The sequence below is a fragment of the Mercurialis annua genome, linkage group LG3, assembly GCF_937616625.2.
Source record: "Mercurialis annua linkage group LG3, ddMerAnnu1.2, whole genome shotgun sequence".
Lineage (NCBI taxonomy): Eukaryota > Viridiplantae > Streptophyta > Magnoliopsida > Malpighiales > Euphorbiaceae > Mercurialis > Mercurialis annua.
Window position 1 is genome coordinate 53,960,241 of NC_065572.1, and position 16,441 is coordinate 53,976,681.

At 37.4% G+C, this 16,441-nt stretch overlaps 2 protein-coding genes across 2 annotated transcripts; both read left to right on the plus strand.

Moving 5' to 3' along the window:
• Positions 1-7,575: 7,575 nt before the first annotated feature.
• LOC126672643 (uncharacterized) lies at positions 7,576-8,184 on the plus strand. The gene has a single exon (XM_050366597.1). The coding sequence runs from the start codon at positions 7,576-7,578 to the stop codon at positions 8,182-8,184; it is 609 nt and encodes a 202-aa protein (XP_050222554.1).
• A 5,860-nt stretch (positions 8,185-14,044) lies between these two features.
• Positions 14,045-15,106, plus strand: LOC126672644 (uncharacterized). Its single transcript, XM_050366598.1, has 2 exons — positions 14,045-14,571; positions 14,662-15,106. Exons 1-2 carry the CDS (start codon positions 14,045-14,047, stop codon positions 15,104-15,106), a joined length of 972 nt encoding a protein of 323 aa, XP_050222555.1.
• Positions 15,107-16,441: the final 1,335 nt, after the last annotated feature.

The following is a 16,441-nucleotide window of genomic DNA, read 5'->3' on the forward strand; positions in this document are numbered from 1 at the left end:
TTATATATCTCATAAGAACAGCTGAAGTGTTTGCTCACTCCATGTCCACATCAGAACTAATGGTACTCTTACCACGTTCTGCAAATCCACTTATCATATTTGACTTATGCTACCGTCACAGTAGGCTTTAGTTTAACTTCTTTCTTATTCACGTTTTGCAAACGTGTGAGATGTATTTCTATTATACTTCTCTATTCCCTTCGTGCAATACTCATTTACACACTTATAATTATATCTACTACTGACACCTTCACTGTCAGTGTACAATATCTCAAACTCAATTGAGTTTACATTAGTGACTTTACTTATATCATAGATAGGTAAAGTCAAATTTACTGTTGCATGTATCGATAAAACATTTCCATGTTAATCTTAATATCGATACACACCAATGCAACCTATGTTTTCTCTTCTTATTCTGCCTCTATAGCTCATATAATTCTTTAATATAAGCTCTTAGACTTTATATTTATTTTCTACGTACATCCTCTTTTAAAGTAATAAGCGATTTATCTTACATTCGTACGCTTATTCCATCGTAACTCGTTTCAATATGACGTTATTTTCTATATCACTTCCTTATCTTCTCATATAGATTTACTATCGGTTGTGTCCCTTCACGGGTCAACATTCTTTTTCCTTTTATTATCGCGAAACTCTTATCTTAATATCCGGATATTTCTACTCTTAAAATGTTATTTACCTCAAACTATGGCTTACTCAGAATCTTTCATTTATTCTGATGCATAAAATTCTCAAATCTTACATCACTGATCTGACAATCGCTATTTTCCACCTCTTAACTTTATACATATATAGTTGTCTTACTCGCAGCAAAGAGTCATCCTCAATGCTCTATAGCCACTACTACCTTTAATTAACTGACTATCAATTTCTCGCTCCGTTTTCAAAACATTTCATATTAAAAATAAAACATATGTTTCACACTTTCCACTTTTGGTCGGCCATACTTTACATATTTCTGGCCCGACTTTCAAATACATGTCCTCTACATGTATATTCCGCACCAGCCAGCCAAGACTTCACAGTCACTAGGCCCAGTTATCGGAATTTTCACAATTTGAAACTATTGTTTCTCAACAGTTTTCAAATTCATTTACATATATATGGAGCTTACATTGATAATCCTAAGTTAATTAAACTCTATAATTTATACTTTTTATCACTTGCACTTTTGGCTCACTGCCAAAATTCACGCAAGTTTCTCATCAATACTTTCAAAAATATTCATCGTCTAGCTTTCCGTTTGATGATCGCAACGGTTAACCTCTAGGCAACCATCTTAGGAATATCATATTCCAGAATTAAACTGATCCAACGGTTTAATTAAAAGTTATCAGGGTTTTACTATACCCAATCAGTTTTCAGACATCATCTGAAACTCACTTCATCTATACACTATCTCTATCAACTATACTTTGAATCTTGCGTCTTCCACTTACCTTGAGTCTTTCTAAACTCAAATTATACTATTTCTAGTGAGAAATCGCGTATTTTTAACGCCTTAATCAACTACTTGATCAGTAGGTTCTATCTCTCCTTTCTTACTCCTAGTGTCTCAGGGTACAATGCCCTAGACATCTTATTTAAGGATATTCTTATCCTTAACTTGTTGTAACTCGGATATGTATTGCAATCCAGATACAAGTTGTAGTTCGTTTAACTACAACTAGCTGTGTACTTCCTAGTCACAATTGTATACTCCAGCTTCCACTCTTGTATGCTTTTGTTGCCCCCTCGAGAATCACTTACTGCTTGATCTCGAGTATTTACTTTTGTTAGAGAATTCTGGTCTAGGTATACTTATAATAAAAACAAATTGGTTTAAAATGGTTCAATCATATTGGGTACCCTTTTTCAAAACAATTTGCTTAAAATTCACTTTTAAAACATCTGCATAGTTGTGCATAGGGTGATGACGTCTCATGTCTAGGCACAATTATGCTTTTAAAATTAAAATAAATAACCATAACAGGTTATATCATTTTTTTTAAGTTTTCTCCTGACCCTAAACTTTGTAACCAGTAAAATTTCTCCACAACTACTCCACTTCTCTAAATTCGTACTTCTTCTATCAATCGTCTCCTTGTACTACTATCGAATGATTTCGAAAGTGTCTTCACTTTATTTCCATGCTTGATATTCAAGCATGGATATCGAGTTGTCTAGACGACTCGCACGCGTATATCGCAGTCTTATATCCCAAAAGGGAAGGCTGAGAACCTATGAAACATAAGAATATATGTAGGAGACATGACTCGAATCCTATGTGCTGCAGTAGTTCCTATGAGTACCTATGACATCTACCCCATACTTTATTTCCATGTATCAGCAATGTTTTTAAATTCTCGAGTCCGAGAACTATTGCTCTGATACCAACTTTGTCACGACCCAAATTCATGGATCGCGACCGGCGCTAGGGAATGGGAGTGGTTGCTCCGAAACCCGTAGCAAGCCTAAAAACCTTTATAAATTTTTCGCGTTTTAAAACATAAAAAGGTTAGCAACCTCGTTGCGGAAACACTTTAACACCTTTATTAAAAACGCGATCGCAATTCAAGATCATGTATCACATATGATCTGTTTTCAGAAAATATTGTTAAAACCTTTCTCTCGTTTAACGTAAACACATTTCTGAAAACTGGGTCTTAAGACCCTGGTTGTATTTAAAGAAACTAGAGCGCAAACATCAATCTCAGTTGACGCACCTGCTCTGTTTCCAATAGAATTCTAAAATGCTAAAGACATAAAACCAGTGTATCTCTCAAACAACTGGTCATAGCATTTTAGAAAACACGCAGCTTTTCAAACATATATTATATACAGTAGTTCAATCAGAGTTTATCAAAGTAGTTTGAACTACTGTAAACAGAAAAACAGACTTCTCGTACCCAACTACTTGCAGCTCTAGAGGTATGGCTGACATTGACTTCCAGAATTATTGTGGAAGTCAGACCTCGTACTTGATTACCTGAAAGGTAAACATTGGGGAGGGTCAGAAATATAAATATTTCTGAGTGAGTCTACAATTTTACAATTGAATATTCAAATCGCAAATACATAAACATTTGTATATGTAAAATATTACCAATTAGTCGATCCAGATGAAACCCTACAAGACAGACTATTGTATGGGTCTCGACCTACACAATATAGGCCTTAGACCGTGAACTGAATCACTGCCGTCTAAGCCGGGTGTCTGGACCGTAACCGTGAAACTTCCATCACAGTACTGCCTGTGACCGTAACCGTTACTGCCGTCTCAGACTGTTAAGTCAGGGTCGTTAGCACTTCCAACGCCCAATGACATTAACAGACCTCTATGTCAGACACATGCTCGTATCGAGAAACACTACTGGTGATCACACAGCCCTATTGACAACCAATAGGAAGCTTGTTCCAATGGATCTTTCATGGTTAAGTTATACTAGTGCGATTTGTGATTTAAAAACATTTTAAATGTAAATATTCAAAAGTAAAAATCACAAAGTAAAACTCACAGAACCGATGCCCCCATTTTAAAAACGTAAGCTCCCATCAAGCTTGTCAGTCAAACACGTTGGTGTTTGGCTCGCTCGATCGACCACTCGTCGGATCTAATTAAAATTCAAATGTCAAAACACATCAGACATTGAATTTCTAACTCTAGTCCTATCGTATAAACGATAGACTCAAATACCATTTCTGTTTATAGACGACTCTATAAACAGAACATATAAATTAATCTCGAAGTTGAACTTCACGTTCAAATCGTAATACCACTCTTGGTATAAACTTATAGTCACTTTTAACATTAATACACTTGTTTAATGTATGGCTTTATTAAAACATCACATCGTTTTAATAAACCAACTATCCTCAAACATTTAGGTTCTTTTAAACCTTTTAAACTTTTTAGTTCACAATTTGAACTTCAATCGAATCACGATTGATTTCACGACTTGAAACTGTCTGAATTCGAGTTCAGTGTCGCGTGTGTGGACCCCCGAAAAAGCCCTATTGTTCAGGTCGGAAGCACTGCACGTTCGTGCAGCGATAGGCTTCCGTTTCGTGCAGCCTGCAAGATACACGTCGTGTATCTTGCTGCACGTTCGTGCAGCATCCTGGCTGCACGACGTGCTGCTCGGGAACGATCCCCGGGCTGTATTCCGACGTGCTAACTCGCTTTTCTCGTCCCTAACACTTAAACACAGTCCAAAACATCCAATTCTATAATTAAAACGTTGAATCGATACGCACACGATCGATTCAATACGTTTAACGTTTAATATCGAATATATAATAATATATATCGAAATAAACATCGTATACGAGAATAATTCCTCGATTACTACTGGATTCGTTGAAGAATCAGAATCGGAATCGCGAAATCGATCGCGCCGTGCCGGCCTCGGCTTGCTATAGCTAGCAAGCACGTCAAATTGATTTGACGCAATCAAATGAGCTGCCCCCTCACTTCTATATATAGGCATTTGGATTGGCTAAAGTACCGTTTGGTACTAGCTCAATCATGCACTTTAACTCTGATTTTAATTAGTCGGCCGTAGTCCAAACGGAGACTAATTTCAAATTTTACGAAACTTTACCCAAAAATCCAATAAAATATAAAACGAATAAAAATATCATTTTTATTCGCATCCGACTTATATTTTATTTTTAATAAATCTCCAAAGATTTATTAGGTGCAAATCAGTCCTATTTAATTAAAATTACTATGTCCAAATTTCATAAAAATTTGGCGGTAGTTTCGTCAAATTATTCCGCGAATATTAACATCAAAATTATTCGCTCGGAACTTATAAATTATTTTATTTTAATTTGGACTAACGAATAATATTTAATTAGTTTATAATTGAAAACTAATTAAAGTAAAAGTTCAGGGACTAAAGTGGACAATTTTCCTTAATTGCCGCCAAACGACACCGCCTCTCCTTTTTTTTATTTTTTTATTTTTAATATATATATATATATATATTTATATATATCTTAATTTATATTCGTCCATAACTCGTCAAGCTTTCCGAGTTTCGACATTTTAATTTCGGGGTTTTATCCGAAATTTTAAACTCTCCATTTAGAGTGGTACATTGATATTTTAATTATCAATATATCAATTTATACGACGCTAAAGAGTATTTTCAAATTTATTACTCCCGTTCACACTCGTTTATTAAAATTTAAATTCCCAATTTAAATTTTAAACTCATATTATTACGATACTCTTTTACGGATTCATATAAATTAAATTTACGTTTAAATTTAATTTACGTATTCCGAATCTATTAAATCACTTCCCATGATTTAATAATCTTATATAGTCAAACCTACTATTATCTTTTGACTATTAAATTTAGTCTTTCCGAACTTTTTTTTAATATTCGAACCCGCAAAATATTATTTTTAATATTTTAATTACTCCAATTTGACCTCGTGACATATTCTAATTACTTAAAATTACGGGGTATTACAATTATGGAAGCTTTTTAAATGGGAAGAGAGTATTAAAAGGCTGAAATTAAGAATGCCCTGGATTAAGATAGGTGATCTTAACACCAAATTTTTCCATAGAAGAATTAGGCAAAGATAGTCTAGGAAAAGGATTGTTTCCCTTTCTACCCCCAATGGCAATATTACTGATCCCGAGGAGATTAAAAATGAGTTTTTAACTCATTATATGAATTTCATTGGCACCTCTAGCCCAAATAGGAAGAGTGTGGACTATTCCAGCTTTAGCAAAGGTTATATCCTCAATGAGGAAGATAGGAGGCTCCTGGATGTTCCCATTACAGATGATGATATAAAAGCTGCTCTTTTCTATATCAGGGATGACAAAGCCCCTGAGCCAGATGGCTACTCCAGTGCTTTTTTCAAGAGAAGTTGGAACACTGTTGGAAAAGATGTCTGTATGGCTGTGAAGGAATTTTTCCAGAATGGGAAGCTTTTTAGTCAGGTAAATTCTACCTCTATTGTCTTGGTCCCTAAAGTGCAGTCCCCTAACAGCATTAATGACTATAGACCTATAGCCTGTTGTAATGTCTTGTACAAGACTATCTCAAAAATCTTAACTAGTAGACTTAGATCTGTGTTGGATTTGCTTATTAGTGATTGCCAGTCAGCCTTTGTTGCAGGGAGAAACATAGCTGATAATGTTCTTATGGCTCATGAGATAATAAGAAACTATCATAGGGGTAAAGGGAATTCTTGTTCTATGAAAGTTGATATCCAGAAGGCTTATGACTCTTTAGCCTGGGATTGTATTGAAGAGGTCCTCATTGGTTTTAGGTTCCCTAACCAGTTTATTGCCTTTATTATGAAATGTATTAGGAGTGCTAAGTTCACTATTATTGTTAATGGGGAAGAGTCTGGTTATTAGGCTGGGGGTAGAGGCCTGAGACAGGGAGACCCCATTTCTCCCGTGCTGTTTGCCTTGTGCATGGAGTTTTTGTCTAGATCCATTAAGGCTAATACTGGTCATAATTCTGGTTTCATTTTCTATAAAGGCTGTAAGTCCTTGAATATTAGTCATCTAGCTTTTGCTGATGATCTATTTTTGTTCTCTAATGGAGATCTTAAATCCATTAGCATTCTTAAATATACCCTTTCTGATTTCTCTAATATGTCTGGTCTCTATCCTAACCTCAACAAGAGCTTTGTCTACTTTGATGGTGTTAATAATGTGATTAGGAATGATATCCTGTCCATCTGTTAAATATCTTGTTCTGTCCCTCCTTACCACCAGACTTTCTGCTAATAACTGTAATGAGATGATTAGCAAAATCTCATCTAGAGTCTCCTCCTAGGCTTCCAAAAGTCTCTCTTATGCAGGTAGACTTTAGCTCATTAATGTTGTCATCATGAGCATGCATGTCTATTGGAGTTCCATTTTCATCCTCCCTAGCTCTGTCATTTCTGTTGTTGAGAGAATTTGCAGAAGGTTCTTATGGAATGGCTCTGATCCTAGTAAGAATAAGAGTCTAGTGAGTTGCAAAGATGTCTGCTGTGATAAAAAGTGTGGAGGTTTAGGGATAAAAAGCATTAAGTTGTGGAATATTGCTGCTGTTTCCAAGCAAATTTGGAATGTGGCTACCTTAAAGCCTACCTTATGGGCTAAGTGGGTTATAAAGAACAAGTTGAAAAGAATGAATTTCTGGGGAATTTGCAAACCAGTTGATTGCTCCTGGTCCTGGAGGAACCTCCTAAAGATTAGGAATACTATGAAGCCTTATCTTGAGTATAATATGGGGAAAGGGGACAAGTTCTCCTTCTGGCATGACCCCTGGATGAATGTTGTTACCTTAAAGCCTACCTTATGGGCTAAGTGGGTTATAGAGAACAAGTTGAAAAGAATGAGTTTCTGGGGAATTTGCAAACCAGCTTATTGCTCCCAGTCCTGGAGGAACCTCTTGAAGATTAGGAATACTGTGAAGCCTTATCTTGAGTATAATCTGGGGAAAGGGGATAGATTCTCCTTCTGGCATGACTCCTAGATGGATGGTGTTTCTATAGTGGATAGATTCCCCTTAATTAATATCAAGGATGATGATGTCCCTAAAGATGCTAAAGTTTGTAATTTATGGAAAAAATGGTGAGTGGTCTCTTCCAGATCCTATGGATGATGTTACTCAAAACGCATGGGAACAGGTCTCCAAGTTCAAGATTGTGCCTGATAGAGAGGATAGGGTCAACTGGAAAATTGAGAAGAATAAAGCCTTCTCCATTAGAAGCTTATACTATGGTATGGCTCCTAACCCTATAAAAGTTGTGTGGTACAAGCTGGTGTGGTACAAAGGTTACATTCCCAGGTATTCCTTTATTGTCTGGTTATGCATGAAGAAAAGGCTTTTGACTAAAGACAAGTTAGTGAAATGGAAGGTTATTGACTCAGACCTTTGTAGCCTTTGTGGTAGAGGGAAAGAGACCCACTTCTCTTGTAATTTCTCCCAGGGCATTTGGAGAAAAGCTCTGAGGGACTTGGGTTTTGACAAACCTACTTATCCTTTGAACAGAGAAGTCGATTTTTTCCTCAGAAGAACTTCTGGTAGATCAAGTGATTCTAAAGCCAGGAAAGTTATGCTTGCTGCAACCATCAACTTTATTTTGAGATCCAAGAATGAAGTCATTTTTAACCAGAATAGTCTGTCAGAGGAGCAAGTATGGGGGTAGATAAAAAATGCTGTTAATCTAAGTTGTAATTGATTCAGTTCTCTTAGTCTGTTGCTGCTTTGTTTTAGCAGGGTTTAGTTTCTTTCTGTTTCTTGTTGCTGTTTGGGCCTTGTTTTGAGCCTTAGGCTTTGTTTTCGGATTGGTGTTGTGGTGTATCTCCTCTTTTAGAAATAATAGTTTACTGCTTTTGGTTGCTTGACAAAAAAAAAAACTCAGAAATATGTATCTCATATGTAAATAGATGAAATCTATACTTAGCTTCAGAACAGTGGACAATGGATTGAAAATAAATATGTAGATTTTGAAATTGTTGAAATCATGATACCACAAGACATAATATATCTGAAACTACTGGAATAAATATCTAATGAGCTGAAATTGATTCTACAAGAATAGAAAATTGATATCAAGTATCAAGTTAAGATTCAATAGCTACCATTAAAAATTGCACATGATTCAAATTTTAAGTCTTATATGTAAATCAAGAAAAAGGAAATATACTTTACCATATACCCTCTTTGCATAGTTGTGTATAGTGATACATTACTGATACAAGCACACCAATAGAGTTCAAAAAGTATTTCTACAGATATTTCATATTCAAATTACGCTAACAATCATCCAATTATAGAAATGGACACAAATACATCTCCAATACAGGTATCGTACATCTGTGATACCTATTCAACAATAAGAAAGTATGTTACTCTTCTTGCAAAGGACAGTGTTGAAACTAGAAACATGAAGGAAAAAGAAATGGTAACAGAAGAGAAAATTACACAAACAATGACTGAGCCACTACATTAAATTGAATTAAGAGTTGGTCAATCTTTCAAAAACAAAACAGTTCTACAAACATGCATGAGATTTCATGCAATCAGGCATCACTATCAGTAAAGGACTATACAATCAAGTCAAAAGCATCTTCTACTAAAGTGTATTAATGACTCATGTAATTGGTCTTTGAAAGCTTCATGTAGCGGAAATACGAAACTATTCATCATTTGAAACCTGAACATGAAACACACATGTTCTGTAGATACAAGATTTAACAGTCAAAGAAAAGCTTCATCATCACACATTGCATAATCCATCTAGCAAAAATACCTCAATATCAAATCAACATACGCACCTACAAATATAAAAAATGATTTAGAGATGATTAATGGGGTCAAGATCAGCTATATAATGGCTTATAGATCAAGAGAAAAGACATGCAAGCCATCAAAATCTTACAAATTCCTACAAAATTTTCTATATATGCAAGCAACGACAAATCCAAGAACAACAATATACATTGAGGTGAGAGACGACCATTCCATCTTGTATGTTTTTACTGCTTTAAATGTTACAATTAAAGGGTGGCAGCACTGCAGCCCTGTTTTTATTATTGATGGAACATTCTGAAAAGCAGCATATGGTGGCACCCTTCTTGTTTGTCACGAACCGAAATCTCGAGTTGAGACCGGCGCTGGGGAATGAGAATGGTAGTTCCGAAACCTGTAGCAAGCCTAAAATTCACTAAAACGTTTTCGCAATTAGTTCAATTAACAATCACATACTGACCCTATATGCGGAAGCATTTAACAAACATACATACACTAGTAGACACAATACAATTTACTTCGGGTTTTCATTTCCGTATCTTATACGTACTAATCCGACATACAAACTACTAGTGTTTAGGGTCATACTACAGGAATTTACTTCCGTAGACAGAACACAAACATCCTAGCCCATGTACATATACAATAACAGTAACTAGATACAATATCAAAAACGTTGCCTCGCTAGGCTTTGACACTAGTCGGACATATACTACTACAGCGAACGGGGAAGTCGGGACTATTCATAGCAAAAGCGACTTCTAGTCAAGTCCAGATTGAGGTACCTGAAAAACACACTATTGGGGGTTCAGCTGTTAAGCTGAGTGAATAATACGTTACATACCCTATTATCAAAATAGCATCGCTTTTTTAAAACATTTTTCACGTATACAATCACAACGATTTCAATCGTATTGAATTCAAACAATTCAATTAGGCAAACAATTGATCCGATCTTAATCTTAGCCTTATTCATGGACATTTCTTAACCAAAGCTCATTCCTAGGCTTAACGAGAGTACTGCTTTCTCATGTCCATTTATAGGTAAAGTCCTGAGATGACTCCACTGAGTTTAACTTGTTCCTAGTGATACAGTCCCGAGATAGCTCAACCGAGTTTAAATGGTATCACATTTTTATCCATTGCATATAAGGTGAGCCCCAAGAGCCTCGCTCTACCGAGTTCCACTCCCTAGACATAGGTCCAGAGATGCCTCTACCGAGTTTAACCTATGTCTTTCACGTCGTAAGTTAGTCTATTTTCGATCTATTTATATCATCTAGACCGACTCGACTCTGTGATGACATAACTATTTCGGATCGCACACAATTCACGTTTTACAATTAATCATCAAATATGCAAAGCAAAGCAATCCAACCAATTCAATACAATCGAGAACTGATAGGAGTAAAATACTCCTATATTTAGAGTGCTTTTCCGCATGCTTTCATATGTTTTCACCTCGCTTTTCTATGATAATTTATACCTTATAGCGTGTGTGTGTGTTTCAGGGAATCAAGAGCATTGTGGAGTGTTTTAAGGCCAAAAGAGTGAAGAATCGTCAAATTCGGAAAAGCGCGAAGTCTTGAAGCAAAGAGACGCTGAAATCACATTTTAGAATCTGACCCCACTGCACTCGTTGATGAATTTGGACTAGTTCGAGGCTTAAAACGAGTTTGTGTTATTCACAAGAAATAAAGTATACATCCTAAGCTTTCCAGAGGTTCAAGAACCAACTCATATGGACGTTTCTACATCGAGTTATGAAGTTTTGAAGTTCATGGTTGTGCAGTGGAAAGTGTGTCTCGTTTCGAGACAACCAACTTAAGATGGTGTCTCGAATCGAGACACAAAGAAATTAGAAGCAGAATTGTGCTTCACTTGTGTCTCGATTCGAGACATACTCCTTTAGTTGATTGTCTTGAATCGAGACAAGAGCAAATAAGGAATCTCAGCACAAAACAAAGGCACATGGCTTGAAGTCCACTTCCCCAATTTGGCCAAGCACCCTTTTTCATAGTTGTCTCCTATTTCCTCATTTGTAAACACTATATAAACACTTTTATCTCTTTTTAGGTCAAGGGGGGATTTGATAGTAAGTAGTAGTCACCTTCAATTATTGTAGAACACTTTACTCTCTAGCTTTTAGTTGTAGCAATAGCTTTTAGTTGTAGTTCTTATTGTTCTTACTATTTGTAGTAATATATCATCATAGTTCTTAGTGTTCTTCAAGTTTATTTCCAGATTTTGCAACTTTGGGAAAGTTATTCAATACAAGTATTAATTTATTTATTGAAGCTTCATTATCTTGTTCATGCTTTTAATGTTCATTTATTATTCCAAGGTACTTATTCTCTACTCTATGCTTAATCTTTGTTATTGTTTAATTAGTTGTGTTGTGATGATAATTAGTGGCTAGACCCTTTGTTTAGGGGTTGTTATGATTGCCTTATTTGATTAGCTAGGTGATTAGGGTTAGGGTTTTGGATTAAGATGGTTGTTGTGCTCTTTGGACCTAGTGCTTAGATTAAAGTGATCTCTTAATCTATGATTTGTGATTTGATTAGGAGGGCGAGAGTTAACTAATTAAATTATACCTAGGGGAGTACAAGCTTGAGACTTAGGTGCAATAGCGTGACCTAGGGCTAATTTGGTTGTGTAGTTTGCTTATTAATTGGCTTGATTGATTCTATCGAAATCTATGAGCACGAGAGTGGATTAGATTTCGGTGTTTTAATCAAGTTCGATTCTCCGCTTTCGGCTCGAGAGAGCGGAAGTGATTCCGTAGAATAGCTTGACTCGGCCTAAGATCCAATCACCTTGACCCGAACTCCCTAGTTATTACTTTGGCATGACTAGCAACCTCTAAGCGTTTTACCCTAATTGTTTAAATCTCGTGTTAATTAGTTGATTGTTTAGTTAATTGTTTTAGTTAAGTAGCGTGTTTAATTAATAGTTTGTTTGTGTGTTCCTTTTAATTGAAACCAAAACCAATCTTTCTATTGCTTTCCGAATTGAATTTCACAATCAATTTCGTTCACTTTAAACCTCTAGTCCTTGTGGGTTCGACAACCCGGACTTAAAGTCCACTTTATTACGAGTTGGCTTTTTGCTAACAAGTTTTTGGCGTCGTTGCCGGGGACTAGGTTGCGTTTAATTGATTGAAAGTATTTTGAAATTTGGTCGAGTTAGCGTCATTTTCTGTTTTTTCTTTTTATTGTTCATTCTTGTGTTTTCGTGATTTACGCTCGGTTCTCTTGTTTTTGCTTGTGTAGGAAATTGCCCTTTGTGTATGCATAATACACGACGTGCTAATTTTCCACTAGAACCTTTCCAAGAGAATCTCGAAAGTTACGAAAGAGGCGTGAGAAGAAGAGCCCGGATTCCCGTAGTTATGAACAACGAGGGGAATGATTATGAGGATGAGGAGGGGTTCAACCCTATACAAGAAGGGGGAGGACAACAATACCATCCACCTCCTCCTCCTCTTAAGAATGTAAACCAACAAAGGCATCAAGAACGCCCAAGGAATGATCGACCCCAAGTGCACCAACAAGTGAAAAATCAACCAAGACAAACTTTGGGCGAGTTCTTCTTGCCGAATGTGGATAATGCCACTTTTGGATGTTTTGCAATACCGGTTCAAGCGGCAACCTTCGAGATCAAGCCAAGTACAATACAACTCTTGGAGAACCGTTGTGCTTTTTATGGGTTGAAGCACGAGGATCCGAATGCGCACATAGCCAAGTTCTTGGGTGTACTTAATACGTTCAAGCTTCAGGGGATAACCGCGGATCAAACCAAGTTGAGGATGTTCCCCTTCTCTTTAAGGGACAAGGCTAGTGTATGGCTTCACTCGCTACCTAATGAGTCAATACACACTTGGAGGGAGTTGGCGCAAGCATTTCTCAACAAATATTTCCCTCATGGCAAGACCATAAAGTTGACCAAGGATATACTTGAGTTTCTTCAATTCAAAGGGGAGTCACTTCATGAGGCATGGGAGCGGTTCAAGGATCTACAAAGGAGCGTCCCACATCATCGGCTCAATAGAGAGCATGTTATTCAAATCTTCTATGATGGGACAACTGTTACTACTAGAGGCACTATTGATGCGGCGTCGGGGGGGATCGCTAATGCAAAAGACTTATGAAGAAGCTCTTGACTTGGTGGAGAAATTGGCCATAGTTAGTAGTACATGGGGGCCCATAGATAGAAGAGCGCCATCTACTCAAAAGTCGGTGATGACTCTTGATCAAGTGAAAGAGATGGAGGCCATAAAAGCAACAAATACTTCACTTCAAGCTCAAGTAGATGCTCTTAAGAGGCAACTGAACCCAAGAAATGCTCTGGTAGCTTATGTTCAAGTGGGATGCGAGTTTTGTGGAGATTTCAACCACTCGGGGGGAGAATGCCTAGTTACGGGGCAAGCTTTGAGTGAGCAAGTGAACTACATTAGGGGTCAAAGGCAAGCTAATGATCCTTACTCAAACACCTACAACCCCGGATGGAGGAATCATCCAAATTTTGGGTGGAGAAGTCAAGAAGGGCAAGGCAATGCTCAAGGGTCTAATCAAGCGGTTTCAAGCTTTCAAGGCAACAATAGGCCTCCACAACAACAAGGTCACTATGAAGGAAATCAAGGCCAAGGGTACAATTATGGTGGTAGACCTCAACATCCACCCGGTTTTCAACCACAACAGAATGTGGATGATGGAAATGTGCTTTCCAAGGTGCTAGAGAAATTGGATTAAATGGAGCAAAGAGAGCTTGATGCTAGGCAAAGGGAGAAGAACCAAGCTTCCACGATCCATCATCTAGAGACTCAAATCTCCCAACTTGCCATTAATCTTCAAGGTAGACCTCTAGGAGGATTGCCGTCCACTACGGAAACTAATCCTAGAGAGCATGTGAAAGCCATCAAAGTTGTGGAGCTTCGAAGCGGTAGAGTCCTTGATGTTGATCATGACAAGGATTTTGAAAAAGCTAATGGAAAGAGGCCAATGATTGTGGAAGTTGAGCCTCAAGTGGTAATAGATATTGCAAGCTCTAGTCAAAAGCTACCAAAGTCTTGTGAGGAGGTGGCCATTGATATTGATGTTGAGGAACCATATTTGAGGCCACCACCACCACCACCTTTTGTGCCTAAAGTACCATTCCCAAGCCGGTTGAGAAAGGCCCCGGACAATGAAAAGTTTCATAAGTTTCTTGAAATATTCAAGAAACTTCAAATAAGCATGAGCTTAGGGGATGCCTTGCGAGAGATGCCCCAATATGCTAAGTTCTTGAAAGACATAATTATGAACAAGCGAAGTTGGGAACAAGGCGGAACAATTCCTCTAACTGAAAGTTGTAGTTCTATTATCCAAAGCAATCTACCGACCAAGCTACAAGATACAGGGAGTTTCACGATTCCTTGTTTAATTGGCACTTCTACTTCTCTTAATTGTCTTTGTGATTTAGGTGCAAGTATAAATCTAATGTCGTTGTGTCTTTTCAGGAAAATATGTGGAAACCAACTGATAAAACAAACTTCCATGATGCTCCAATTTGCCGACCATTCGCTCAAGAGACCACACGGGGTTGCGGAAGATGTGCTAGTAAAAGTGGGCAAGTTCATCTTTCCGGTGGACTTTGTTGTACTTGACTATGCAGTCGACAAAGATTGCCCCATGATTCTTGGGCGTCCTTTTTTAAATACGGGGCGAGCATTGGTTGATGTTAATGCGGGGAAGATAACATTGAGAATGAATGATGAGAGCATGAGTTCGATATCAAGCATGGCAAAAGCAAGTGTGAGGAGGAGAAATGCATGAAGATTGATACTATTGAGCCCACATTGCATATGCCTATAAAAGAGGTTCCTAAGAAAGAACCCGAAATTGTGTGTGCAAAAATCAAGACAACACCTCATGATAAGCCACACAAGGGAAAACCAAGATGTTGGGCATCATGGAAGTTGAAGCTCAACGGGATAGCAACCGCAAGCAAGAGCCAAATGTGCAAGGAAGTTGCCACTCTTGGCGACTACGTCCAAGTTCGAACCTCTCAAGCGCATTCACATGCGGGGAAGTTGATTTCTAAGTGGAGCGGACTGTTTAAAACACGGCGCAAATTGGATGATGATATGATTGAGTTGGAGGGGGCCAATGGAGATGTTTTTAAGGTTCTTGGAGAATGGTGCAAACCATATCCTAGAGTGTTGATCGATGAAAGTCGCGAGCAAGTCACTCTCTTTGATCCTCCATGATTTTGAGTATTGCTAGTCGAGCTTACGACTCTAAACAAGCGCGCTTGGGAGGCATTCCCAAGAGGTTCGATTTTATTGGTTTCTTTATTTTTCTCTTGATTAACATTATTTGCTTTTCAATTTATTTTCTTTTTTGTGTGTTCGGTTTTTGGTTGTGTAGGAGTTTGGCGAAGAAAATGGAAGGAAAAATCAAGTTTCCCCAAGAAAGGAGAAACAGAGACTTCTGTTTCCCCTTGTCTCGAATCGAGACAGGCTACTTAGGAAGCTGTCTCGATTCGAGACATATAAGGCAGAAATCTCTGCTTCTCTCAATTAGGTGTCTCGAATCGAGACACCTCATTTAAAAGAGTATCTCGATTCGAGACAAGCTCTTTAAAAAGGGGGATTCAAAATTTTCTCATTGATCTTTAAATTATCACTTGGATTGATGACGTGGCGTGATCTAGGACTTTTACAAGACGCATATTAGCCCTTCAACTCCTTCACCCGAGCCACCCGAGTTCGATTGAACTCTAAGATTTGCTTTCTTCAACTCTAACTCATGCAATTTTCCGTTTATATTTCATTGCAATGCGGACATAGCATTGAAATAGTGTGAGGAGGGGGTGAAAAGTGAATGTGTTAGAGTTTCATTTGTGTTATCTTTATTGCTTTCTTATGTTAGGATTGTTTAGTTTATTTTCTTGCAAGCGTTGCTATTGTGATAATGTGTAGATTGTAGTGTTGCCTAGCACTAATCTCTTGTCTTGAAATCATGTTTATGGAAATGAGAATTTATGAAATTTTCGAAAATTTGTCAACAATTAGTATCTCCCGGTTTATGAATGTCTAAATGCTTTTGTCTAGTCTAAGAAATTTATGGTTGATGCTTGCTTAATGAAATGCAATAGAATTAGACATG